Source organism: Thermobia domestica, chromosome 15, assembly GCF_964235325.1.
Source record: "Thermobia domestica chromosome 15, izTheDome1.hap1.1, whole genome shotgun sequence".
Lineage (NCBI taxonomy): Eukaryota > Metazoa > Arthropoda > Insecta > Zygentoma > Lepismatidae > Thermobia > Thermobia domestica.
Window position 1 is genome coordinate 168,298,555 of NC_137468.1, and position 27,316 is coordinate 168,325,870.

The 27,316-nt window shown below is 35.9% G+C and overlaps 1 protein-coding gene across 4 annotated transcripts in view; it reads left to right on the plus strand.

Moving 5' to 3' along the window:
* Window positions 1-26,979, plus strand: part of LOC145671346 (uncharacterized) — a 62,517-nt gene extending 35,538 nt beyond the window's left edge. For all 4 annotated transcript variants that reach the window (XM_081740385.1, XM_081740383.1, XM_081740384.1 and 1 more), the window contains exon 3: window positions 25,368-26,979. In XM_081740385.1, the coding sequence (XP_081596511.1) occupies window positions 25,368-26,112 (745 nt within the window). In that variant the 3' untranslated portion in view covers window positions 26,113-26,979. The remainder of the gene's footprint in view (window positions 1-25,367) is intronic.
* Window positions 26,980-27,316: the final 337 nt, after the last annotated feature.

Genomic DNA, 27,316 nt, shown 5'->3' on the forward strand with positions numbered 1-27,316 from the left:
AGGCGCCTAAGAATTTTTCTCAATCAGCTATATAATGATATCATTAGTGTTAAAATCCAGTGTTCCCACACGGGTTCCTGCACCTACACTATTTGTATATAGTACGATGTTGCTGACATCCTGGGAAGGGAGCCCGAAAATTAAATTCGAAAAGCAGTGATTATATATAGATTTAAATGCGTGCGTACTTTGGGCGTGGAAAAGCAGAGCGTTTGCCGAGAAAAGTTAATTGCATTTTCTAAGGAGGGAAATGACAAATTACATATTTGCAGTGGAACCACATTTACTGAGAAAAGTAGATATTAAATAAATACGTGATTATTTTAGAGATTGCAGTACATATTCTTGCATTTCATGTGTCAAAGGATGCTCCAAGAATGGTAGTTTGCAATAACACATGGGTGGTCATGAATGTGGCAATCTGTGTACTTCAGTTGAACATGAAATGCGTTAAGACTGATAGGTTCTTCAAGATTGTAAATGCTTACGTATAGAAATAACATATTACATAGTTTCTTTCAGTTTGTATAGCGCTGCGTAACGTTTATAAACAGTTTGAAATAGCCGATGATTATTCATACAAGTAAGCGCAGGTATTTACTTTGTGAAATCCAAGTTGTTTCCTCACAAACGTTTTTAAAATAGTACGTAAATACATCTTGAGGTGGGAAGCATTCCGGTAGCTACAAGTGTGGCAAAACATTAGTCTGAAAGTTAGCTAGAAAGGCCAGATGGTTATAAATGTGGGTAACAACACGTAGTCGTTACCTCCGGTGACAACATAGTCGATGGATCTAAGTTATCAGAGGGTAAGTTGAAGTTGGACACTGTTACTCATACAAATTGGGAGCCAAATGCTACACTTGTTTGCGGAACAATGTTGTTTCGTAAGCTTTTTTTTTTTTTAATAAATGTGTATCATATCCGGACAAGTAATGGATATAACTAGAACAGATTCTGCATTCATATGTTTCAAGCTGCAATTAGAATACGCATGTGCACTAAGTTGTCCCCTTAAATGCTCATGATCACCAACTTTTCTTTTGTATAATTGTATATTACTTTTATATTTATCAAATAAATATTTTATACTTTTCCTTTTTTATTAATATTTATAAGTTATCTATATAGGCGTCTCCTTTTCCATTAATCATACAACTCTTCGTGTAAACGTTGTTTTGCCCCACTGCTAACAAGTTCATTATTGCTTGTTTATGTTTAATTAAGAGAATAAAATTATGTTAATCTATGGAAATGTTACCGTATTCCAGATGTGCACCTATAATTTAGTTTTCATTTAACTTCATAATTTATTTTGTATTAAAGGAAGAAGAAGATAATTTTAAAAATGATTAAATTAACGTAGAGAAAGTAAATAGGTAATATATATACAATCATCGGAAAAAACAAGCTAGGTTACTACATATAAAATTAATTAGATAATAATAGTTATCATTTGAAAGTGGTATTAAACATCTAAAGGACGACTAATACTAAAATTGGATAACAAATAAATATAATTAATAATTATGTAAATAATTAATTATGTTAATAAAACAGTTTAACTTGTGGTAATATAAAAAGAAAATGAGCAGCTAAGCAAATCAATCCTGGGGCATAGGTCCTTCTTCCTCGATATCACTGCACGTAGAATTAGGACTTTTATCCAGATTAATGCTGTGAAAAACCCAAATATAATTAAAATATAATTCGGCATTTATTCCAAAGTTGGGCGTCCGCTTTCGCCACGTTTTTTTCGCTGTTATCTCCTTTCCACACTTTCTGCAATTTGTTATTAGGTTCATTAATCCGTGCTCTTCACAAACTTAAAAGATTTTGCTCGTTATCAACGTATTGCTTCATAAATGTTAAAGGTGTCAGTTCATTGCCCTTGTACATTCGCCATGTTGATAACGTAAATGCTCGTTTCTTTCCCACAATGTATCTGTTCGGTTACCTTGCGCCAAGTAGTTCCCTCCGCATGCCGTATAGTCCCATGTTTATAACCGCTTATATATAACAAATAAACAGATTTTTCGAGACTCTTATACATTATCAAGCACACAAACGATCAAATTATTCATATCTTTCTTGTGAATTTTAAAAATTTTGCTGGAAACGGACGCCCAACTTTGGAATTTAACCCTATAATTCTTGTAATTTGCCCATCAAATTGGAATGGAAAATAATATATTTGGAAGTCTATTTACTGTAAAATAACTGGCACCGATGTTTGAGCAATTAAGATTACTACTTTATGTGACTAAAACCAACGTTGAAGATCTTGAAGGAATTATGATCACGATGCTTCGAAGACAATATAATTATTTTGGAAATAGGTTTTATCTATTTTACTTCTTACTGTGATTGTGCAACAACATACCGTCTAGTAATTATCCAAGTTTCAGTCAAAGGATCAAATGAATTTAATAAGGATAATTTAATGAAGATAAATGAATATTATGTATTTAATAAATGTTAGTATAAAATATAATAAAATACATATATACATAAGTTACTTGGTCTTTGCTGGATTATAAGTTTGTTGCTATGGCGGATATTACACAATGTAAATACGATAATGAAGGATAATACTGCATACCTGGGATTTGTCATTCGATGCTGTAATTGGAATAAGACTATTATGAGGTAGTAAAGTTTGGATAATCTGTAGAATCATATTTAGCCACAACTTTGGTTACTTGAGATAACATACCGTCTAGAGGATAATAGTTCAGCGGAAAGATGTTAATTTGATCTGCTCCAGAAAATAATCAAACGTAAAAATATGTGTAGCTGTACTATTTCATTTATTTATGTATGATCTTTGCAATGTGTTTTAATGTTATGTATTTGTTCAGTACTTATATAATACAGAATAGTTGCTTCTTCCAAATCGAATTATTGATTTTGTTAGGTACTGTAAATCAGTTAGTTCAATAAGATACTTTATGTCATATTCCGAACTACAGTGAGTCACGGTTTGCTTGCTACTCTGGTAACGTGCATTGTGAATAAGTTTCATCGTTGTGCTTCTGTTATTACTGTCAGGAAGACCCGGAATCTTCTGAAACGAAATTCTTTCCACATTTCTAGTAAATATAGTGGCGACTCTTAATTGACGTTATGAAAAATATCATATAGAATCAGCGCGTTCACTTACTATTGTGCCTGGTGCATTTCAGTTGTTGGCAACCAATCAGCCAGAATTTTTAGTGATAGTAACGATAATGAAATTGCTGTGACGATTATTAGTTAATGTAGTTATAAAGTAATTTTATTGAATTAATTTAAATAAAAAAGTATTTGGTTAGTGTAATGAGAAAAAAGAGAAAGGATCTAAAGGTCCTAGAAAATATTATGAAAATAGTGACTAGCAGTGGCGTATTTACGATTTTGTTTCTGGGGCCTTTGCTAACTTTCGGGGGGAGGATTTGCCTGAAAATGTGAAAATTCTGCAAGATATTTCATATACTTTACTATAGTAAGTAAGATTTCGGGGTGGCTTAAGCTCCCCTAAATACGCCACTGATTACTACTAATAAAATAAATAAAGACTTATTTAAGTGCTGTGGATAATTGCTTTCTGCCAAGAGAGTGGCGAAAAAGAAATTCAATGCACGGGAGAAAGTATCATTTGTGAGAAATTTAATAACCTTTTTCATCATCGATGCGTGGAAATTCCAGAGGATCGAAGCGACAACATTCCGATTTGGATATGTAAAGAATGTCAATTATGAGATAGAATAACCAAGGATGTGAGGCAACATAAATCGGAAGATATTGAAACAGAATCAAATACTGGCAATCAGAGAGATGTCATCAACAGCGAGGAAGAGAGTAAAAAGAAGAAAACGCAAAAGGTAGGGGAAGATAACCAAAGTGGAGAGAGAAAAAAATTTCGATAAGAACAAGAGTAATGATCTGCGTATCATGATGGAATCGATTATAACTGAAGAACAGAGTGGTCAATCGACGCTTTCATCAGAAACTAATAATAACGAGATATTCAAGCTCATTATGCAGGAACTAACACAATTCAGGATGGAAGTTCTGAATTCTGCCATTAGTGATCTGAACAAAGAGTTAGTAGACTTAGAGAAAAAAGAAAAAAACGAATGTATAAGGCGGAGAGTTCAATTGTTGCATTAATAAAAATCTGCGATGTTAATATAAGTATAGCAACACTACAAAACCAACAAAAAGATAATACTAAGAAAATCACAGATAATACAAGGCGACTCGAAAGTCTGGAGGTTGAAATTAAAACGCGCCTTTTTAAAATTGAACGAGAATCTATAATACAGCCGTTGCCTAATGAAATAGTAGACCAGAATATCCAAGAATTTGGAAATGATAAACCGTCATTGGTGCCCGTATTATTAAGCTCAGCTACTGTATCTAATACGACTGTTACGATAGTTACGAGTAATCAAGGTAACATATACAGTAATGATAGCTTACCAAGTACTTATCGATCAAGCTTGATATCAATAGCAATAAATCAGTCCATATGTGCAAGTCAAAGTTCTGGTATTAATCCTAATTTCCTAGGCAACACTGGTATTATCCTTCCTCAACAGAAACGTTAAGCACGATAGAACGCATAACTCTCAATGACGTATGTCACTTCCCGAAGTTTGAGGGTCAGTATAAAGATTCAGGGAAAGCCTTTTTGCAAGAGCTTTCCCAAACTATCGATTTGTTTAGTTTGAGGGAAAGACAGAAATTAGTTGTCACCCAACGATGTGAACAAAGGAACTGGAGCCTGGTTCAGAAGTGAACTACCTGCGTTTCATAGCTATTCAGGATTTCATCGATTGCTTTAAATGGCAGTATTTTTCTTCACGGCTGGAAAGGGCACAATAACGAAAATTGCGAAATATGAAGTATGAGACAAATGAATTCCCTTCTCTTACAGATTCCGTGTAGACCTTGGTAGAAAAATGTCAATCCATAAAAACTGAAGTAAGTGACCACGAATTAATTCAGATTATTCTGGATAGTATACCATCCAACTACGCTAAAATTTTACAAAGTAGAGAGCCTATCATGAACTCCACAAATTATTAGGATTGATTCCATCTCTAACTAAAAGTGTTCGATTACTCGCAGATAAGTATTTTCTCTTGTATTGAGGGCCTGAACACGTATACGAAGCTTGTCTATTTATTAACATGTTAAATTCAAGATAATTATTTCGAAAGATTTCTTCGAATAATAGTAAAAGAGAAAACAGGAAACCCTGAGAAAACTCACGGATACGATGTTGTTCACCATAAGCTTTCATCGTCTTGGACCCAACGAGTGACTCGTTAGTTCAGAAGTAAGCGCTCTATCGCTGAGCTAAAACGTCCCAACCTTTGAGAAAAAACGATGCTTTCGATAGGTGTATCGGTTAAGGAAATATTGTGATAAACTACCAAAATTACTGACGCTCAAAATATGAAATTCAGAATTTTTTTCGTTCAGAAACGGTAAGTACGTCTTCTTAGATCAGTTATTCTGAAGTGGTGCGTCGCATTCATCCATACTTCACGGACAGATTATCAGTGGATCGTCTTTAAGATATAAGTTTTTAATACATTTTAATATTGTTATTATTAACGAAAAAGGAGGCGTACAGGGCGACCAAAAAGGAAATCGTAGAAGAGACTGAGAAATACTGTTGTAGTTTAATTGTAAGACGCAAATTGCATGAATAGTGTACAAAGACTATATTAAATCCGATTTTTGTTTCTTCAGTATTATTAATCGTACTTAGGATAAGAAAGTGATTCAAGCAGTTTTGCAATGATAGGGAGGCAGGCAAATTCGTTTCTATCATGCACAAGTAGATTGATTTAGAGTTTGGCGTCCCTTTCAGCATCAAGGCTATGTGAAACGTGAACTTACATCTTAATGTGGGACCCGCACCATATAACCTCCAACACCGAGAGTGCGTACGTTCACTAATAACCACGAGCTTCCGATACCAAAGCAAAGAAGCTCAAATACACATGGTAAAATATGTGCGAGAGGAAGGTCTCGAGGAATAGTACAAGTAATTTGAACTCATCTTTTATCTACAAATTGATATATGAGGATATTTACTTAGCGCATTTTGTATAAGTGAATTTCCTTTATGCTGTAGAGTATTGAACAGTTATTTACGACCAATTCTACAAGGTATACGCAATCAACGAAAGTTTACAAATTTCTGTAAGTTGTATCATTGAGTCGACTACCTACGTATTTCTTAACCTGTAAAATGTTCAGCGAAAGAACGCAATTGAATTGTCACACATCTAGAATTGAAAAGCGAGTCTATTCAGAAGGACGAAAGGAGTATTTGGAAGCCGAAGTAGACTATTGCTGATCCTAGTTGCCGATATATTACGAAAAAAAGTTAAAGAGGATTTTAAATTCGGAGGGTTCATAACAGCAAATACGAAAATTCTTTGAGAAGAGAAGCTAGCGGAGGGACAGATACATTTTCGGAGCAGTATATCTTTGTACTGCAAAAAAGAATAGTTTCTTATTGTTTGATGTATACACGACTCCAAAAGTGCAATACCACATGCAATTCTCCCTTTCCTGCAATAGCAGGTAACACAAAAAGCTCGACGGTTGGGTTGGTTGCGAATTCGAAAAGCATTGGACCAAACATCAATTTTGTAACAAATATATCAATGTGGCAAACTGTAAATAAAAGAATAAAACAAATTGTTAAGAATGACGATTTTATTATTGTGACGGAGTTGAATGACATCAAAAGTTACAAAATGATCCTACTTAAGCAGCTCAAACAAGATGAATAGCAAGAAACAGATATCAGAGGAAAACATTTCTCTCCTTCCAACCCCCCCAAAAAAAGAACCTCGTAAAAAAGAAAAAAGTTACATAATATAAAGATTTAATATAAAATCCCCACTCAAATTTTGAAAGTTGAGACCCGAAAGGCAAGAACATCTGAACCGAAGTGAATGAAACTGTGCACAGGTATTGCAGACGTAAAATGAGGGAATACGGGTATCGTACTTTCTTGAAAAAACGGTTGGATAGGGCACGAACCCAACCTTTGATCACGAAATATCAAAAGTGCTAGTAACAGTATATCAGCTGTGTGTAAAGGACGTGAAGAATTACAGCGAAACTTTACGTATGAACAATACGCAAAAATAAACCAATACGGGTTTTTTATTTTCTGCAGAAAATAGTTTTAGGGGGCAAAAGCCACCACAAAAAATTTGAAAGTTGACACCCGAAAGCCACAAAGAATTGAACCGATGAAACTGTGCACAGATATTGTAGACGCAAAATGAGGAAATACGGATTTCGTATTTTCCTGGAAAAAAGGGTTGGGTGGGGCACGAACATCTCCAAACAATTGATCATGAAATATCTAAAGTGCTAGTAACTGTGTCACATGTGTGTAAAGAACATGAAGAATTGTAACATAATTTTTTGGATGGGCCATACGCAAAAAATAAACGAAAATGAGCTTTTCATTTTCTGCTGAAAACTGTTTTAGGTGGCAAAGCTCCCACCAAAATTTTGAAATTTAACACCCGAAAGGCAAGAAGAAATGAACCGAAGTAAATGAAAGTGTGCACAGATATTGTAGACGTAAAATGAGGGAACACGGGCTTGGGATTTTCCTGGGAGAAAAAGGTTGGGTGGGGCACGGACCGCTCCAAACTTTGATCACGAAAAATCAAAAGTGCTAGTAACAGTATGTCGGATGTGTGTAAAGGACATGAAGAATTGGAACGGAACTCTTTGTATGGACAATACACAAAAATAAAGGAATACGGTTTTTTTAATATTCTGCGGAGAAACAGTTTTAGGAAGCAAAAGAACCCACACCAAAATTCTGAAAGTGACGCCCAGAAGGTAAGAAGTGAACCGAAGTGCATAAAATTTTGGAGATATTGCAGACGTAAAACGAGAATATGGGCTTCGTGTTTTCCTGGAGAAAACGGTTGGGTGGGGCAGGGATCCTTCCAAACATTTGAGCACGAAAAATCACAATTGCTGGTAACTGTATGTCAGATGTGTATAAAAGACATGAATTGCAACGAAACTTTTTGTATAGACAATGCACAAAAAATAAAGGAATACGGGTCCTGTATTTTCCTCGGATAAACAGTTTTAGTTGGCAGAAGAACCCACACCAAAATTTTGAAAGCCACGCCCGAAAGGTAAAAGAAGTGAACCGAAGTGCATGAAATTTTGTACAGATATTGCAGACGTAAAACGAGAATATGGGCTTCGTGTTTTCCTGGAGAAAATGGTTGGGTGGGGCAGGTGGAGCTAGTAACAGAATGTTAGATATTTATAAAGAGGAGGAAGAATTGCAACAAAACTTTCTGTGTGGACAATACGCAAAGAAATAAAGGATACGGGTTTTTATGTTCTGTGGAGAAGAGGTTTTAGGGGCAAAAGCTCCCACTCAAAAATTTTGAAAGTTGACGTACGAAAGGCAGGAAGGAATTTACCGAAGGGAATGAAATTGTGCTCAGATATTGTAGACATAATGTGAGGGAATATGGGTTTCATATTTTCCTGGAAAAGTGGCTGTTTGAGGCACGGACCCATCCAAACTTTGATCACGAAATATCAAAAATGTTAATAAAAGTATGTCAGATGTGTGTAAAGGACATGAAGAATTGCAACGAAACTTTTTGTATGGACAGTACGCAAAAAACTAAAAGAATACGGTTTTTATTTTTTGTGTAAAAATGGTCTTAAGGGGCAAAAAATCCACCCCAAAATGTTGAGAGTTGGCGCCCGGAAGGAAAGAAGTGAACCGAAACGAATGAAACTGCACATATTGGAGACGTAAAATGAGGATCCGGGTATCGTAGTTTCATGGAAAAAACGGTTGGGTGGGGCACGGACCCCTCTAAACCTTTGTTCAAAAAATATCAAAAGTGCTAGTAACAGTATGTCAGATGTGTGTAAAGGAATGACGAATTGCAACGAAACTTCGTGTATGAACTATAGGGAAAAAATAAACGAATACGTTTTTTTGTTTTCGGGGCAAAAGCCCCCGTCCAACCTTTTGGAACTTGACCAAGAAAGGCAACAAGTAGTGGATCAAAGTGAATGAAATGTGCACAACTGTTGTAGAGGTAAGATCAGGGAATACGTGTTTCGTATTTTCCTGAAAGAAAAAAACTTTTGAGTGCAGTGAGGCCTTGAGTGGCGGGAGAAGTGGACCGAAGCGAATGAAATTGTATGTAGATATTGGATATGTAAAATATGGCTTTCGTGTTTCACAAGTGTCGTGTATCCATCCGATTTCTTCAGATTAGATCAACTACAAGCATAAACAGTATAGCGTATTTTATAGTATTTCAGGAAGTATCTTTAACCCTTACGATGTTGTTGTGCATAAACAAAAACACTTGTCGATTTATTTTCAGTTTGCTGTTGATCTGCCAAATTTGAAGCAAAACGGATAGACACTTGAGAAAAACGAAAGGCCTTATTTTACATAGGTTCTATTATCAGGGATGGAAATAACTACTCGCCCATTCGCCCTGCGAGTGGTTCACCGGTGCGGGCGAGTATTTAATATCATACCGAAAGTAAGTAAATGATTTCTATTGTGAGATGTGCAAGGGCGCCGATACTGGGGATGCCGGGGGCGGGCCCCTCAAAGCTCATGCGGGCCCCTACTGTATTTATGAATATACAATATTTGGCATAATTTGAATGCAATTTGTCCTAAAATCCTCATATATATCTTCTGCATCTGAATGGGCCCTCCAGATTTGCAGAGAAATCGGCGCCCTTGGATATGTGGGCTAGTAGATTATTCCTTAGGCGAGTAAAATTTCGTTGCTTATTTGCATCCCTGGTCTATATATCTACATACAATTTATTTGCTTCGGCCCATTCCTTCCTGCGCTATTACGGTAATCTTTACTTTTTTCGGTTGAGGCCTTGGCCTCAACAGTCTTTCCGCAAAAATTAAAACACGATTTCATTTATTGTTTTGCAAATTGTGCCTATACGAAGTTTCGTTGCAATTCTCCATATTCTTTAGGAACTTCTTACGTATGCTTATTTGTACTCTCGATATTTCGTAATCAACGGTTTAGAAGATCCGTGCCTCGCTCAACCGCTTTTTTCAAAGAAAATACGAAAGCCAATTATCTCATTTTACGTCTACAGTATGTGCACAATGTTGTTCAATTCGGTGCACTTCTTCTTACCTTTCGGGACTCAAATTTCAAAATTTTGGGTGGGAGCTTTTGCCCCCTAAAACCCTTTTTCCACAGAAAATAATAAAAACCGCAACACCGGGGACGGTACAATCGGTGTTGGAGCCCCCTTCTCCGAAATCTCCATGTGGTTGGTTCCGTTATTGATGTTGCCTTCATCATCAACGATCATTGTATGTACGCTAAAAACTAACGTCGAAGAACAGAATAATACTGCACAGTACAGATTAAGGTAAACAATACGATTGAGCGGCAAACGAAACGTGAATCAGAAGACGCCGACAGTGGTATGAGATTTGGCAGACGGACAGTATCTTTTACAGTTAGCGCGGCGGCCACCCTCTGAAATGAGCGCTAGTGTTACTGCCACTACGGTAGCAGTCACTGTTATGTAGAAATTGCAAAAACAACATTTTTAGCGCTGCATGGAATATACTATGATAATCGACTGGATTTTCAACTCAAAACAATTAGGGAATAACTGTAAATTAAAGACGAGCTGATATTTTTTTCACGAGACAAACTAAAAGACAAATTTTTTACATTGGTTCTATACACAAAACTATGTGTGTAAAACAATAAGTTATTATTTTGTAAAAAATGGCTCTGTAAAATATTAATTAGCTTGGTGATAAATCGAGGCAATATGCGCCCGGACGAGTGTCTGGTCGGGACGCGGGACGAATAAGTGAAAAATCGGTACAATCAGGACTGTTGGCAACCTTGGTAAAACCTGAAATTTAAAAATTTCGTTTCCTCTTATAAACAGATGTTACATTAAAAGTAACATGAAGAAAAATAATTATATATATATATATATATATATATATATATATATATATATATATATATATATATATATATAGACTGTCCCATAATTCGTGTGTAAACTTCAATTTCATAGTACTCAGAACTGGTAAAAGCTAGAACTGTGAAATTTGCAGGCAATTTAGAGGAACGTCAGAAGATTTGTTTGATAGCAAAACGAGATCGCGGGTGTTAGTGTTTGCGGAGTTACAGGGTCAAAGGTCAAAATGCGATTTTTTCCTTATGGAATTTCAATGTTAAATAGTAGTCTCACTGTCATTTTTTTTTGAATATCCATCTCCGGTAGCAAAAATTGGTATATCGACATAAATTCTGATCCGAAACAACATGATAACGAGAAATGTGGGCAATCGTGACCCGGTGACCTCAAACAGGTCATCTGTGACCCTGGAGGAAAAAGCTCCCTTTTCAACAGCTTATTGTACACAACTAATTCAGTTGAAGATAATGTGAAAGAAACATATGCACAAAGGATCTACCGAACATCGTTTTTAGCAAAACGAAGAGGTCAGCAATATCATCAGAGGTCAAAGGTCACGTAGTTCAAATGTCATATTTGATGTGTTAACAAACAAGAAACTGTAACATTGGAAATAATGCTTTGAAGTGCCATAGAACACATGCATAAAGATCCTTCCAACGAGTGTGTATGGGCATAGGGAAAAGGTCATCATAAGAGGTCAAAGGTCACACTTTTAAAATTTCATGTTGGATGTGTTAGCAACTATGAAACTGTGACGTTTGAAAAATGATTTGAGGTACCATGGAACACATGCATAAAGGTGCTTCGAATTGGTGTGTATGGACATAGCAAAAAGGTCAACAATGTCATAAAAGGTCAAAGGTCACGCAGTTAAAATGTCATGTTTTTAAGTGTTAACAAGTATGAAACTGTGACGTTAGAAAGAATGATTTGAGCTGCCACAGGACGCATGCATGCTGCACAGGACACAGGTCCTTCCAATTGGTGTGTATGGGGATAGGAAAAAGGTCAACAATGTCATAAAAGTTCAAAGGTCACGTAGTTAAAATATCACATTTGATGTGTTAGAAAATATGGAACGGCGACGTTTGAAAAATGATTTGACGTGCCATAGAATACATACAGAAAGGTCCTTCCAACGGATTTGTATGGGCACAGGAAAAAGACCAAGAATGTCCTTCAAGGTCAAAGGTCATGCAGTTAAAATTTCATGTTTGATGTATTAGCAAGTGTGAAACTGTGATGTTGGAAATAAGGATTTGAGCTGCCATAGAAAATATGCATAAAGGTCTTTCCAATTGGTGTGTTTGGCCATAGCAAAAAGGTCAACAATGTCATAAAAGGTCAAAGGTCACGCAGTTAAAATGTCATGTTTTTAAGTGTTAGCAGATATGAAAGTGTGATGTTTGAAAAGTGGTTTGACCTGCCATAGAATACATGCAAAAAGGTGGCCATGGAATACATGCAAAATTAATGGTCAACAATGTCATAAAAGGTCAGGAAATAAGAAGTTTATAGTTCGTATATTGGCAAGCATGAGACGGCAATGTTTTAGAACTAATTTAGTTGGTATGGTACATAAAATTAAGAATGTTTATTTGGGCTCTCGGAAATATTTTCTTTTAAATAACAAGAATATTTTATTTTAGGAAGTCATTATAGAATGCGCACTATTGTGTGCAGGACATTCTAGATCATAGTGGGTGCACGATATTGTTTCGTCTAATAGATTCTAAAAAAACATATTATTTGAGTAGCATTTTCCAATGAAAATATCACATTTAAATGCAAATCACTCAGGAGTTCTCCAAAAAAAAAAAAAAATCCTGAGAACAGACTGTACTACAGATTGTTCGTTATTTCTTTGTATCCATATCAAATAGGATAATGCATTGAAAATAAACTGTTTCCAACCAATGCATTGTGTTGTGAAATTTGAGGGAAGAAAAAGATGTCCCGTATTCTCATGAAAAATAAATATGGAAGCTTTAATATTGCCTAGATGCTTACCTAGGAAATTGAGAAGAAAAAATAAAAATAATTCCACTGGAAATAAATTGCTTCCCCATTCGTGAATGAAGCATAAACGCGATCTGTTTATGTTTTGGACTCATGTCAAATAATTAGTCTGTTTCGTTCACAAGGATGGTTTGGTCTTAGTCGAATGATAATCTGGTCGGACAGAGACAGTGAGGCAGTGGAGTGTGGAGTTGAGCTTAAAATTAAATGAGTTTGTGAAATGTGAATTAAATGAATGTGTGTTTTGTGAGTGTGTTGTGAATCTTGTGTGTCTTGTGAGTGTGTAAGAAAATAAAAACTGTTGCATTTCTTATTTTCCCTATACTCATAGACCTACGTGTTTGGAAGTATGTGGGTGTGTGCGTGTGTAATTGTGTAAGTCACAATGGATACTCTAACAAAGGAACAACGTGCCGATTTGCCTACAGTTGTTAGTAGAAATTAGGTTACACAGACGCGGAGAAAGGCGTTTGCACTGTGGGGTATGAAAATAAGCAATACCCAAATTCTTCATCTTTACAGTTTCGGAACAACTGTTTTAGCAAGGAACATCTTTCTCAGCGACAACGAAATGCAGGACCACCTGTAAGGATCTCTACCGAGGATACGTATAGTGGTACTGAGGATACCACTTACTAACGTAAAGTGGTTCGTTCTGTGCTTAGTTCCCCAAGTAAATCAACCCGTCGCCGGAGCGTTTGCACTCAACGTTAAAAAAAGTTCACTGAGTAGGATATTGCGTGTGCTTGAGGTTAACACGTAAGACGTACAGTATGAAGATTGTATATAAATAATATGATGATGATTTCGGTGCCAGAATTTTATTCTGTAACTGGTTGATAGACAGATTAACTGAAAATCCCATGTTTTTATTTCAACTTATAATGTCAGATGAAGCTTTTTTTAATGGAACGATGTTTTCGTCACGTGAACGATTCTTGGAACCCAGTCCACCGGCGGAATGAATTGAACGCTGTGCAGATCAAAGGGGTATTATGGTGTGGATGTAACTAACAGCAACTGGTGTAATAGGGCCGTTTTTCTTGGAAGGAAACGTTAATCAACTTATATACCAAAATATTTTGCGAGAATTTCTTTTCCCTGAACTTGATCGCTTAAATCTTGATCCACACAATGATATGTGGTTTGAAAAGGATGGTGCTCCAGCACATCGTACTAGGGCAACATTACAAATTTTAAGAGGAAGGTTTGGAAACCGTTTAATAAGTATAGTTACTGATGTTGAGTGGCCAGCTAGAAGTCCTGATCTAACCCCATGCGACTTCTTTCTATGGGGCTTTCTTAAGCAACAAGTTTATGAAACTCCTTCAATAACACTTAAACTTTGACGATCTATACAGCGTGCCGTTGAACAGATAACTCCAGACACTCTTGAAAAAATCTTCACAAAGACTCTTATACACAGAGTGAACTTAAGTTTAGCACATCACGGAGATCACGTGGAGTAAATTGCAAAGTACTATTAATATGTTTCAATAAGAAAGAAGAAAAAAAAAACATTTTGAATGCAGTTTTGCAAAGCTAAATAATTAACAAAAGGTGGGACTCATACTATGTTCAATTCATTGTTTTAAACATCACAGAAAGATACCTACCGTTGCCTGCAGGATCTGAATTACAAAATTAGGCTTTTTCACCTTATGGCAATATTGACCTTTACATTGTGGTCAGGTGCACACCTTGGAAGGACCTTTCTGCATGTGCTCTATGCAAGCTCAAATCCGTAATTAAAACGTCACAGTTTTATACTTGCTAACACATCAAACATGAAATTTTACCTGCGTGACCTTTGACCCCTTACAATATTGTTGACCACACACACACACCAATTGGAAGATCCTTTCTGCATGTCCAGTGGCAGCTCAAATCCTTATTTCCAACATCGCAGTTTCATACTTGTTAACACTTAAAAACATGAGATTTTAACTGCGTGACCTTTGACCTTTTATGACATTGTTGACCTTTTTGCTATGCCCATACACACCAATTCGAAGCACCTTTATGCATGTGTTCCATGGTACCTCAAATCATTTTTCAAACGTCACAGTTTCATAGTTGCTAACACATCCAACATGAAATTTTAAAAGTGTGACCTGACCTCTTATGATGACCTTTTCCCTATGCCCATGCACACTCGTTGGAAGGATCTTTATGCATGTGTTCTATGGCACTTCAAAGCATTATTTCCAATGTTACAGTTTCTTGTTTGTTAACACATCAAATATGACATTTGAACTACGTGACCTTTGACCTCTGATGATATTGCTGATTTCTTCGTTTTGCTAAAAACGACGTTCGGTAGATCGTTTGTGCATATGTCCCACATTTCTCGTTATCACATTGGTTCGGATCAGAATTTATGTCGATATACCAATTTTTGCTACCGGAGATGGATATTCAAAAAAATGACATGTGAGACTACTATTTAACATTGAAATCCCATAAGGAAAAAATCGCATTTTAACCTTTGACCCTGTAACTCCGCAAACAATAACACCCGCGATCTCGTTTTGCTTTCAAACAAATCTTCTGACGTTCGTCTAAATTGCCTGCAAATTTCACAGTTCTAGCTTTTACCAGTTCTGAGTACTATGAAATTAAAGTTTACACACGAATTATGGGACAGTCTGTATATATATATATATATATATATTGTTACGGGTTCTTGGGGGTGTAGCGGTAAAGCTCACCGTTCATGCCCGGCGAAACTCCACCAACTGTTACGGTTAGTGGAGGTTAGCTGTAAAGCGTGCCACCGGTTGTGTACCGGTGGCCGAACACTAACATTTCTGGAGTTCCACCATAACTAAACCGTGTGATAGAAACTCACAGTGTGTGTTCGTGACTAAGCGTGAGCACATACTATTCCGCTTAATCCAAGTTTCATTGCCTTATACGGAGTTAGGAATCGCTTCTCTCTTTTTCTTCGCCCAACCAGACGCACAGTGGGGCGAAAACGCAAAAAGCTGGCCAAAAGTAAAAAAACGAAAGTTAGTAATATAGGAATTTTTTTTAGTTAGTTGGCTAGAGTGATGTTAGAAGGGCCCAAATCCATAAATAGAATAGGGTTTTTCCTTTATTCCGACTACGTGAGCCACTCTTAAATAGACCCTTCAGCTGGTCAAATGTGTAGAGAACAATAGAAAAATTGTGACGCGTCCGTTGAAACGGTTGTAACTTTCGAACGCGTTCATAGTTTTTAAATCTGTAAAGTTTTCCTATATCGTACTGGTAAGTAGAATAAGTATATGAAGTGAAGAATTAATAATAATGATGTAATAATTTATAATTTGAATCGCAAGTGAGGCAAAATTTTCACATTTTTTATATATTTTATTAACTTAAAGCGTTGAAAACATTATGTACACCTGGTACACCACGTTCATATTTTGTAGAATGGTAGTCTGAATATTAATTAATGCTGTCGACAAAAACGTAGCTGCCAAAACATGCCAATTACGAAGCGTGTTGATGTTAATTATTGTTCATTTAATGTTACAGTGACAATCCGTTGAAGTTATAACGGAATCAAATACCAATAATTTGTGTCATTTAAGTAATAATACATTTCTAATAAATAAGAATGTAAGTAACAAGTAATTGTTCATCAAAATATGTGAAAAAAAGTTAATGTTGCTAAAGATACATTGTGAAAATTACGAAGTATGTTGACATTCCTTTTATTCCGCCATTTCGTTTTCTTTAGCTTTAGTTGCAGAATCGTAATCAGCAACCTCAATAACCCCCTTTATCGCCAGTTTTGAGAACATTTCTACGGCTTTTTCGACTTTTGCAAATTTTATTCCGCCATTTTGTGTTTTTCAACTTTAGTTGCAGAATCGTAATCAGCAACGTCAATAACCCCTTAATACTAAATTTTATTCAATTTGAATATAGTTATATTTTGGCCAGCTTTTTGCGTTTTTGCTCCACTGTGAGACGGGGCTGTAAAGAAATCACATCCCGCATTTAATCTCGGATAGTCCTATGAAGTAAGGCTGAAAGAGAAAACGCATCGAAAATGTAGCTCAGTTAATTCGTTGTCGGTACCTGAATCTACCCAGTATCTATTCTACTTTAGGAGAAGTTCAAAAAAGAGAGAAATTTCAGAATAGTAGAGTTTATTACAATGATAGGATAGTATACAGAACGAGTACAAGTGGGAAAACAGAATGAAACAGATACTAAATTCTTACAACTCTTGGCTTTTTACACTTATTTCATGCATTCACAGTAGTTATAAGATGATCGGGACAACAACAATATATATGATGTATAAACCAATACCTTGCTGGAGCACTGAGCTCATATTGCACATTAACTGATCATCAACAAATTCACTACATATAGTAGGCTTACGTCCCCTTATTAAGACGTGCCATGTAAATCATTATAACAAGACCAAAACGATTGCGCTATATGTGCTCCACTTACAATCGGTAACGAATTACCATCAAATCTAAATAGAATATCTAGATAGAAACACAACATGCAACAATCATTGTTTTTATCATAAGGTGGCCTTTCAACACAACACCTTTTTGAAAAAACAGTCAGGGACAAGAACATATAGACAGCAAACTTACAAACAGCGAATTATGATAATTTATTACTGGATGTCCCTGTTCTCTGGCTATCCATTCTGGTATTGACGGGAGTGTTCCCGTTTATATCATTACATTAAATCGAGTATTATGTAACAAAGGTATTGTTACCCGTTATGAGTATTAAATGTATTAATAACATTGTTACCAACAGTGAACATTATTATTACCACAGAGGAAAGAAGGGAAAACGAAAACAAAATAAAAATGTATCTGCCTAATTTCAGACCAGGTTGTTAAATTATTACTTCCTTCTGCAACCCTAAGATAGTAGCAATGGGTTCCCTATGTACAGTAAAAGTACATATCCTAGTGATTATATGAGTAGCTAGTACTAAACTGTTAACTCTTCACAAACACTTAATCAAAGGGTTATACATATTAAAGGTTGGTATGTAATCAGTTTTACAAAGTCATAAAACAATCTAGAGAATCCTTACACGAGGATTTTACAAATAAAGATTTTCTTATTTCTTGCAACAGTACAACACTAGCGCACTTCTGCGGAGCTCATATTAATTCCATAGTTAATATGTCATAGTTGTTAATCTTAATCCCTTTGCAAAGGATTAACAAGTTAATCCCTTTGGAAAGAGAGCAGTAGTAATTTAAGTTATACAGAGTAACAAGTAAGAACAATGAATAATTTTAAACAATACTTGCGCAATAACAATTGAACAATAATTAAGGAGTACAATGACGTAAGTCCTAGAATCCGAACTCTACAATACCCAAGAAAGGAACACTGGAATATAAAGAACATTAGGTTAGTGGTTCATAACCCGAACCGAACCTCGCATGCGCAAAGTATAATCACGTCGCGGTTTCTCTGTGGTTCATGTTCAAACCTTTCAATGTCCCAATCGTGCATTGGATATTCCAGCGAGTCGGCTCTTAATGCTATGAAAGGTAAGTGGAATTATAATGCAATCCGTTATTTCATTCTCATGTAAAAATCTAGGGTGAGCCCGCTCCCTAGACTCCCCGTGGATATGGGCCTGTGTAACCCCTACCCTCGAACGCAATTTTCTGGAAGATAGCCTGTATTCTTTCTTTTGGCTGCTAGGTGGGTACCGTTGATGATTTTGGGAGGTTTTCCAGGGACAAAATTCCCCTCGGAGTTATATCTCCTATGGTGCTCAACATGAATTGAGTTGATTTTATCGTCCCTTTCAGCAGCGAGGCTATATGAGACGGGACCTACTGATTAATCGTGAAATGCGAACCACATGAGCTCTCGCCCGGAGTCGAACCCGTGTCTCACAAAAGGCGCGTACGCTAACCACTTAGCCACGAAGAAGGTCGGAGCTCATATTAGTAAAGAAAGCACATTATGGGAATTTCAGTGAAGACAACTAAGTACGACGACTGTTAAATGAATATTTTTCATCTTGAATATATTGTGATAATGGTCAGATCTCTTGATAATGCCACTTAAAAATAGCATTCTCGTTTCTGTAACTCACTACAGTATACAAATTAAATATCAGAGTGTGCAAAATAGGGGAAGGAATTACAACGTATTATTGCTTCCTACCCGATGAACGAAACCTTTCTTGTAAAATTCAGCATTGCAACGGACCTGTCAGATTTTCTGATAGCTACACATTAATTGACAGAATGAGTCTTAATTTTAGTCCTGAAGCTTCCCTCAGGCAAAAAAGCAAGCCGCCCGCAAGCGTGGCTTCTGTGCATTGTAACATTGTTAAAAAACAGATACAAGGTCAGTGGTCAGTTGCTTAGTTCATTGTAAAACAATTGATAAGGCTTTTTTCTGTTACACAAATCATATTTCCTAAATTGTTGTTTGAAGCCGCCTTATTCCTTATAAAAAACTATATATCGAGAATTACAAAGCCCACATGAATTCTAATGGAAAGTTGAAAAAATATCTTTATCATTCAGATCCTTTATTATTATTATTATTATTATTATTAATATTAGTAGTAGTAGTATTGATATTATTATTATTATCACAATATATTCCTGTCCTCACAGCAATTAATATTTAGCAGTAGGAATATCAGTGCTTGGGAACGCGGGAGACACCGTCCCCCACCTCCAAAAAATGTATACGGCATGCCCCAGTTCCTAAGAAATTACAATGGGCAAAGATAGGCATGGGAGACGGCGTGATGTCATGCCACTACCTACCGTCCCCTACCTTTTCAGATGATTCCATCCCATCTCATCTAATCCCACATCGCCAAACGATTTATCAGCCACTTATATTTCCAAGATAAAAATGTCCGCCATTTTAGGCGAGATGGGAATTCTCGTGTTGCCTAATCCCATGTCGCCTAATATTGCGGTAGGATGTAAGGAGGGAATTTCTCTACTAAAGGGGGAATTTTTCTAGTAGCATTTTAACCAGATATTTCAATCAATATTGGTAATCTTTGTCAACTACAATATAAATATATAAGTACTATACAAGAAGAAAGCATAGGAGAAAGGCGATTTAGTGAATTTAGTTCACATTTGCTTTGTTTTGGAAATACTGGAAATTAATTGGTAAACAGGAGCTAATCAGAAACAGGATAGAAATATACAGAGTGTTTCAAAACAATATCGACAATGTTTGGGAGCTGATTCCTGACACCAAGGTAAGATAACCTGTGTTCACAAATGCTTCCTTTCGGCGGTATGACCAGCCAATAACCTGTCGGAAAAATGCCCAAAACAGCCGTAACTCGTGAACAAAATGTGGGATCGAAGTCGGGGGAAAGGAAATGTATATTATTTATAGCCATAGCTTCCATTAATGCACAACTCGATATGGTGCCGGGGCAGCACAAAGGCCACCCCAAAGAAATTGAAGAATACCCGCGTCTCTTAGGGATTGGAGGAAAACACGGTGACTCAGTGGTAAACAGCTTGCCTCTGGTACGTGGGGCCTCTAATTCGATTCTCAGCCAAGAAACTTTGTGGTGGACACCATCGAATCCTGGGTGGGTTTCCTCGGAGTACTCCAATTTTCTTCTACATTCTCATTCCATCATATCTTCCATCAACATTCACTTACCTTAATCATTGTCTTCCTTAGCTTAAAGAGCATAATCGTGGTTCGTTAAAATGAAATACTTCATTTCATTTGACAGGGGTTGCTTACAGTTTGTTAATGGGTTACCGTTATGATACCCTTTTTAATAGGTTGTTACTGATACTGCTATTTGTAAGGTAGAAGAAGTCTATGGGGCTCATAATTTTCAAAAGACAGAACTAGAATTGTAAATTGATTGTAAGAAATGCTAAAGGTACGAACTAAATTTGATTTGTGAGTCTTTTATTATTATTAGTCGTATTATGGACAAGAAATAGCTCACATAACTATAAACAAAGAAAACTACAATAACAGTGAAATTTGATATTCGACAGTGAAATGTAATAATATACAACTTGGATATCAAATATCGCGGTTAGTTTTCTTGGCTTTGGTTATGTTCAACTTACATGTGTTTTCGTGATACTCCAAACTTTCAAGATATGAGTATCAGTCTCTAGATTTTTGTAAATAACTATGAAGATTATCCTAAATCTTCCAAGTAAGAACAGATAAGGATCACTAAAGTTCATAATTGAATTTTGAGAACATGCTGGCCCTAACTGATATATCACATCACTACCTTTCATTAACAAAATTATCACAGATTTCAAAATGGCGCCAGAGGTTCGTGATCTACTCTGCCCATTCTTTTGTGAAATTACCACTGTTTGCATTGTCAATCTTTCACTATTTTTTACGATACAATAGTCTATTTGATTTATTTCAATAACATAGCATAGCCCTTCTCTCATCAATTTTGACCCCCTCCGTTTCTTATCACGTTCAGCCCTTATAACTTTGGACATATACATATTTTTTCATCCTCTATCAGTAGCACTACGTCTCATCCCGCAACTCGATTCATCCATTTAAACCCCTTATTTGTCAGACAATTTCTTATTGATGGAGGAACAGAGAAGATAATTCTACAATGACTGACAAGTAACATTTCCTAAGTGTAACACTCGGATTTTGATAAAATTTGGCAGGTAGATACTAGATATAAAATAACCGAATACGTGTTTTTTAAAATTTTCTCCGGAAAAACTGTTTTAGAGGGCAAAAAATCCCACCCCAAAATTCGAAAGTTGACGCCCGCAAGGCAAAAACAAACAGACGAAGTGAACGAAATTGTGCACAGATATTGAAAACGTAAAATGAAAGAATACGGGCTTTGTATTTCCCTGGAAAAAACAGGTGGGGCAGGGACCCCTCCAAAACATTCATCACAAAATATTAAAAGTGATAATAACAGTATGTCAGATGTGTGTAAAGAACATGAAGAATTAGTACGACACATTGTGTAGGGACAATACGCAAAAAATAAACGAATACATTTTTTTTGCGGAAAGACGGTTTTAAGGGAAAAGCCTCCACCCAGAATTTTGAATTTGAGGCCCGAAAGGCAAGAAGAAGTGCACGGAACTGAATGACATTGTGCAAAGATATTGTAGATGTAAAACGAGATAATTGTGTTTCGTATTTTTTTAAAAAAAAACGGTTGAGAGAGGCACGGACCTTCTAAACCGTTGATTACGAAATATCAAAAGTGTAAATAAGCGTGCGTTAAAAGTTCGTAAAGAATATGGAGAATTGCAAACAAACTTCGTATAGGGACAATTTGCAAAACAATAAATGAAACGTGTTTTGAAATTATTTGCGGAAAAACAGTGTTGGGGCCTAGGCCCTATCCCAAAAAAATAAACATTACCGTAATAGCTCAGGAAGGAGTGGACCGAAGCAAATTAAATTGTGTGTAGGTATTATATAGACTCTATGTAAAATAAGGTCTCAAGTGTCGAAGATCAACAGCAAACTGGAAATAAATCAACACGTGTTTTTGTTTATCTGCAAAAACATTGTAAGGGTTAAAGATGCCTCCTGAAATACTATAAAATACGCTATACTTTTTTGTGCTCTACTTGATATTGCCAATTTTGAAGAAATCGGATGGAGACACGGCACTTGTGAAACATGAAAAGCCATATTTTACATATCCAATATCTACATACAATTTCATTCTCTTCGGTCCACTTCTCCCGCCACTCAACGCTTCGGTCCACTCAACAGTTATTTTTTTTTTCAGGAAAATACGAAACACGTATTCCCTCATCTTACCTCTGCAATATTCGTGCACATTTAATTCACTTCGGTTCATTTCGTTTTGCCTTTCGGGCTCAACTTTCAAAATTTTGGATGGGAGATTTTGCCCTCTTAAACCGTTTTTTGCAGAAAATAAGAATCCCGTATTCGTTTATTTTTTGAATGTTGTCCATACACAAAGTTTTGTTGCAATTCGTCATGTTCTTTACACACATCTGACATATAGTTTTAGGACCTTTGATATTTCGTGATCAAAGGTTTGGATGGGTCCGTGGTCCACCTATACGTCTTTTTCAGGAAAATACGGAATCCGTATTACTTTATTTTGTGTCTACAATATCTGTGCACAAATTCATTCACTTCGTTTCACTTCTTACCCTTCGGGCGTAAAATTTCAAAAGTATGGGGTGCGTTCTTTTGCCCCTGAAACCGATTTTCCGCAGAAAATAAAACAAACAGTATTCCTTTATTTTTGCATATTGTCCATACACAAAGTTATGATGCAATTCTTCATGTCTTTACACATATCTGACATATTGTTACTAGCACTTTTGATATAGTGTGATCAAAGGTTTGTAGGGTCCGTGCCCCACCTAAGCTTCTTTTCCAGGAAAATACGAAACCCGTATTTCCTCATTTTGTGTCTACAAAATCTGTGCACAATTTCATTCACTTCGGTTTAGTTGTTCTTGCATTTCGGGTGTCAACTTTCAAACTTTTGGGTGGAGCTTTCATATTAAACCTTTACACTATGTAACTTCTTTCTTTTTTATGAGATTCGTTTTTGGGGGGAGAGGAGAGAAATGCTTTGCACTGATATCTGTTTCTTACCATTCATCTTGTTTGAACTGCTTAAGTAAGATCATTTTGTAACTTTTGATGTCATCCAACTCCGTCACGATCATAAAATTGTCATTTTTAACAATTTGTTTTATTCTCTTATTTGCAGTTTGCCACACAGATATATTTGTTACAAAATTGATGTTTGGTTCAACGCCTATCGAATTCGCAACCAGCCCAACCGCCGAGCTTTTTGGGTTGCCTGCTATTGCAGGAAAGGGAGAAATGGCAGGTGGTAATGCACTTTTAGAGTCGTGTATACATTACAATAACATGTCCAGAACGGGGAATCATTGTGTCAGGAACGGACACTATACTGTTTCTCCTGTTCCATGCCTAATGTGGCCAATGGTTCTTAACTTTTACCTATTCAGAGTAATGCTGTTAAATAATTTAATATTTGAATGTTTCTACTAATGGAATTCTCGAATATTCCTTATTGAAATATTACAGGGATATTCATTATTCTAACAGTAGTTCTAGTATTGAAAACAAATACGCCAATATTGAAATATTCGATAAGGGCATGAAAACTTATACGAGTAATGAAATTTTAATATTTACAACACTGATTCAAAGCACTGGTAAAATATTAAGGCATAAAAACTTGAAGTGCAACACTAACAAAACGCGGCTATGAAACATCTCGAAGTAAAAATTAAAAACTTGGAAAACATAAGTAACACATAAAAAGGAAGTTAAAAATGTCGCACAATTAGAATAGTACATTAATTAAGCTAGTGAATACCAAAGATGTATTCTACTATAAAACAAGAACTAGTTGAAAGAAATTAAAGTAATGGATTTTTCGTACAGGAAACTCATGTTAATTACCAAAGGTGAGAATTCCTACGAAACGTAATCAACATACGTGACATGCATTATATGTATTTCAATATTTTTCCTAAAGGAGGAATCAGGTAGTAACATGATGTGTCAATGGGGTGAACAGTTCTTCCTCTGAGAGTTATGTTCAACTGCACGAAAGTAGATCTACATGCCCGTCTATTCTTATTTCGAATTCTAACGGTGCTCGTTTAAATATAACCATATAGTATTTGATCGTTGAAATAATGTATTTGATTGCTGTTTAGTTTCCTCATTCAACGTTTAGTAAAATGCTCCAGGAAATGTAGTTTCTTTGTCAGTCACCCTTGCACCTCACTTACACATGCAGTTGTGCATGATTAGAATCTATGAGTAAAAATAATGGACATTCCTTTTTGTCTGACCTTCATCCGATCTTTTGTTTTCGAGTTATAGCTGTTTTTGCATTTCCAGACAAATTTTCAGCTGCTCGTAGCCCTCAAAGGAGTATTTCTGCACCTAAGTCCGACTGTACTTTTATTCTTCTCTTGGTGTCCGGAACCAGCTTCTAAACGTTGTTGCTGTTGTTTTGAAACACTCTTTATATATATAATGTAAAGTGTGGTTTTAATGAACTTCACATAAATACAATTTTTTACCATCTCCAACAAAGGTAAAATGGCAGAAAAATTTGTATTTCTTTTAGTACACTAAAGAATCAGTAACCTACATTATCTGAAGTACATATTTCATTGCTTCTGTTGAATAGAGAGTATATGCATACTTGAGATTAAATGAACCGGAGTAAATAACAGACTTAATGTGGAAATTAGTCAGTGAAATTTTATCATTGCGCTCAATGTTTTTCTAACTTGCATACCGCTGTATTTCAATTTTTCCAGATCCTTATCATCCTTTTTGTATGAATGTGGAGTAACGTGTCACCAAAATTACGACCTCACAAAATCCGCTTCATTAAATAGTGATTCAAATCAGACTTCTATTACCACTTGTGGTCAAGAACGTGTCTCATCCATTCAGATATCAAATGATACAACAGATTTTTCTCAAATGCATTCTGAGGATGGTAAGAAGCTTACTAGGAAACTCAGGTTAAAAAAACAGATCGTTAATAATACAAGTGGCAGACTACTTACAAATTCTGAATTTGTTACTCACAAACGTTTTACTGGAAACAGCAAACTGCAATTACACACACTTTCTCATACAAGTGAAAGATTACAGACCTGCTGCTACTTTGGCAAAATGACTGACAAACGTACTGTGGAGAGGCACATGATTATTCATACAAAACAATATCCATATATTTGCTCTCGGTGTGGTAAAGGGTTTACTAAGATAAGTCACTTGAAGAGTCACATGCCTCTTCATAAAGGTGAAAAACCACATAAGTGCCCTCTATGTAACAAAGCTTTTGCTCACATTTCTAGCTTGGAACGCCACAGGATTTTACATACAGGATACAGCCGATATACCTGTCCTCAGTGTGGTAAGACGTTTACTCTCAACGCTAACTTCAAGAAACACATGTTTAATTATTCGATGGAAAGTCCATATATCTGCCCATGGTGTGGCAAAGCTTTCACTTACAAATGCGTTTTAAATAAGCACCTCAATGAACATTAGCGTGGACCGAAAAAAAATTTTTTGTTTGAAACGCTTTGCGGAAAACTAGTCTCTGTGACAGATAAATGAAATGCAAAAGAAATATATTTTTTTGTTTACGTCTGGCGGTAGCACAAAGACCCTAAACTAATAGGAAATATACAATTTTCTTGTTTTGTTGTAAATGAAAAAAATCAAGTAACTTCAAGATCAAGTAGAGATATGCATATCTTAGTAGGAAAACTATAGACAAGATAGATAAATAAAAATAATAGATTTTACGTTTTGTAGTAGCGTATTACATCTACAAAAACACTTCTTGAAAAGTCAATTGAAAGAAAAAAAATTCCAATTGTGTAAAATTTTAGTTTGTACTGAAATACACCCTTTTACTTGTCTTCAGTTTCTTTCGTTAGATTGAAAAAAAGATTTGCTTGAAAAACTTGGCATTGACGATCTTGACAGAAGTGTAGTTCTTATAAAACCATCCTGGAATTGGAACCCACGACCTTTATTCACACCTCAGTTACCAGCTTCGTGCATCGTTCCAATGATTGAGTGCAACATGAAAGGAATGTGAGGAACATGAAATTTTAACACAGTACACACAGTAATACGTGTTAACACACAGAAAAGTAAAAGACCAATATCACCAATGTTGCCGTCACAATGGCGGGTCAAATATAAAAGTTACTAACGCAAAAGTGAACGAAGTTTGATCATCTTTTTGGAGTAGAAGTGGAAAGAACCACTAACGTTTATTTTGTGACTGACAACCTTCTACCTTCCTCAGAACATCGGTGTATATTTCAGCTGGTAGAATGTTGCCCCTTCCTGTGTATGGATGTTATTCTATCTCAATGTTGTCAGTATCGGCCATATTGCAAAAGAGCCCGGAGGAAAATTGTTCAACATGTGGGAAAATAACCTGCCGTTGCATTTCTCCTTGCACAAAAAATGTGATTTGGTGGTTCACAGTATGGTTCGAGTTATCAAACATGCATTATGGCTATGTTCAAATAGTGAAAAATATAGTCGAATAGTAATATAGATGTCTATGATTACAACTCATATGTTCATCATACAATACATAAGACCAATAGGTGGATGACATGCAAAATTAATGCTTACAATCTTATATTTAAAAAAAAACATGTTAGTTATCCATATGCAGTAGTAGCAAAAACCAGTGTCAGTCTGGCAACCCTGCCTGGTAGCAAAACTC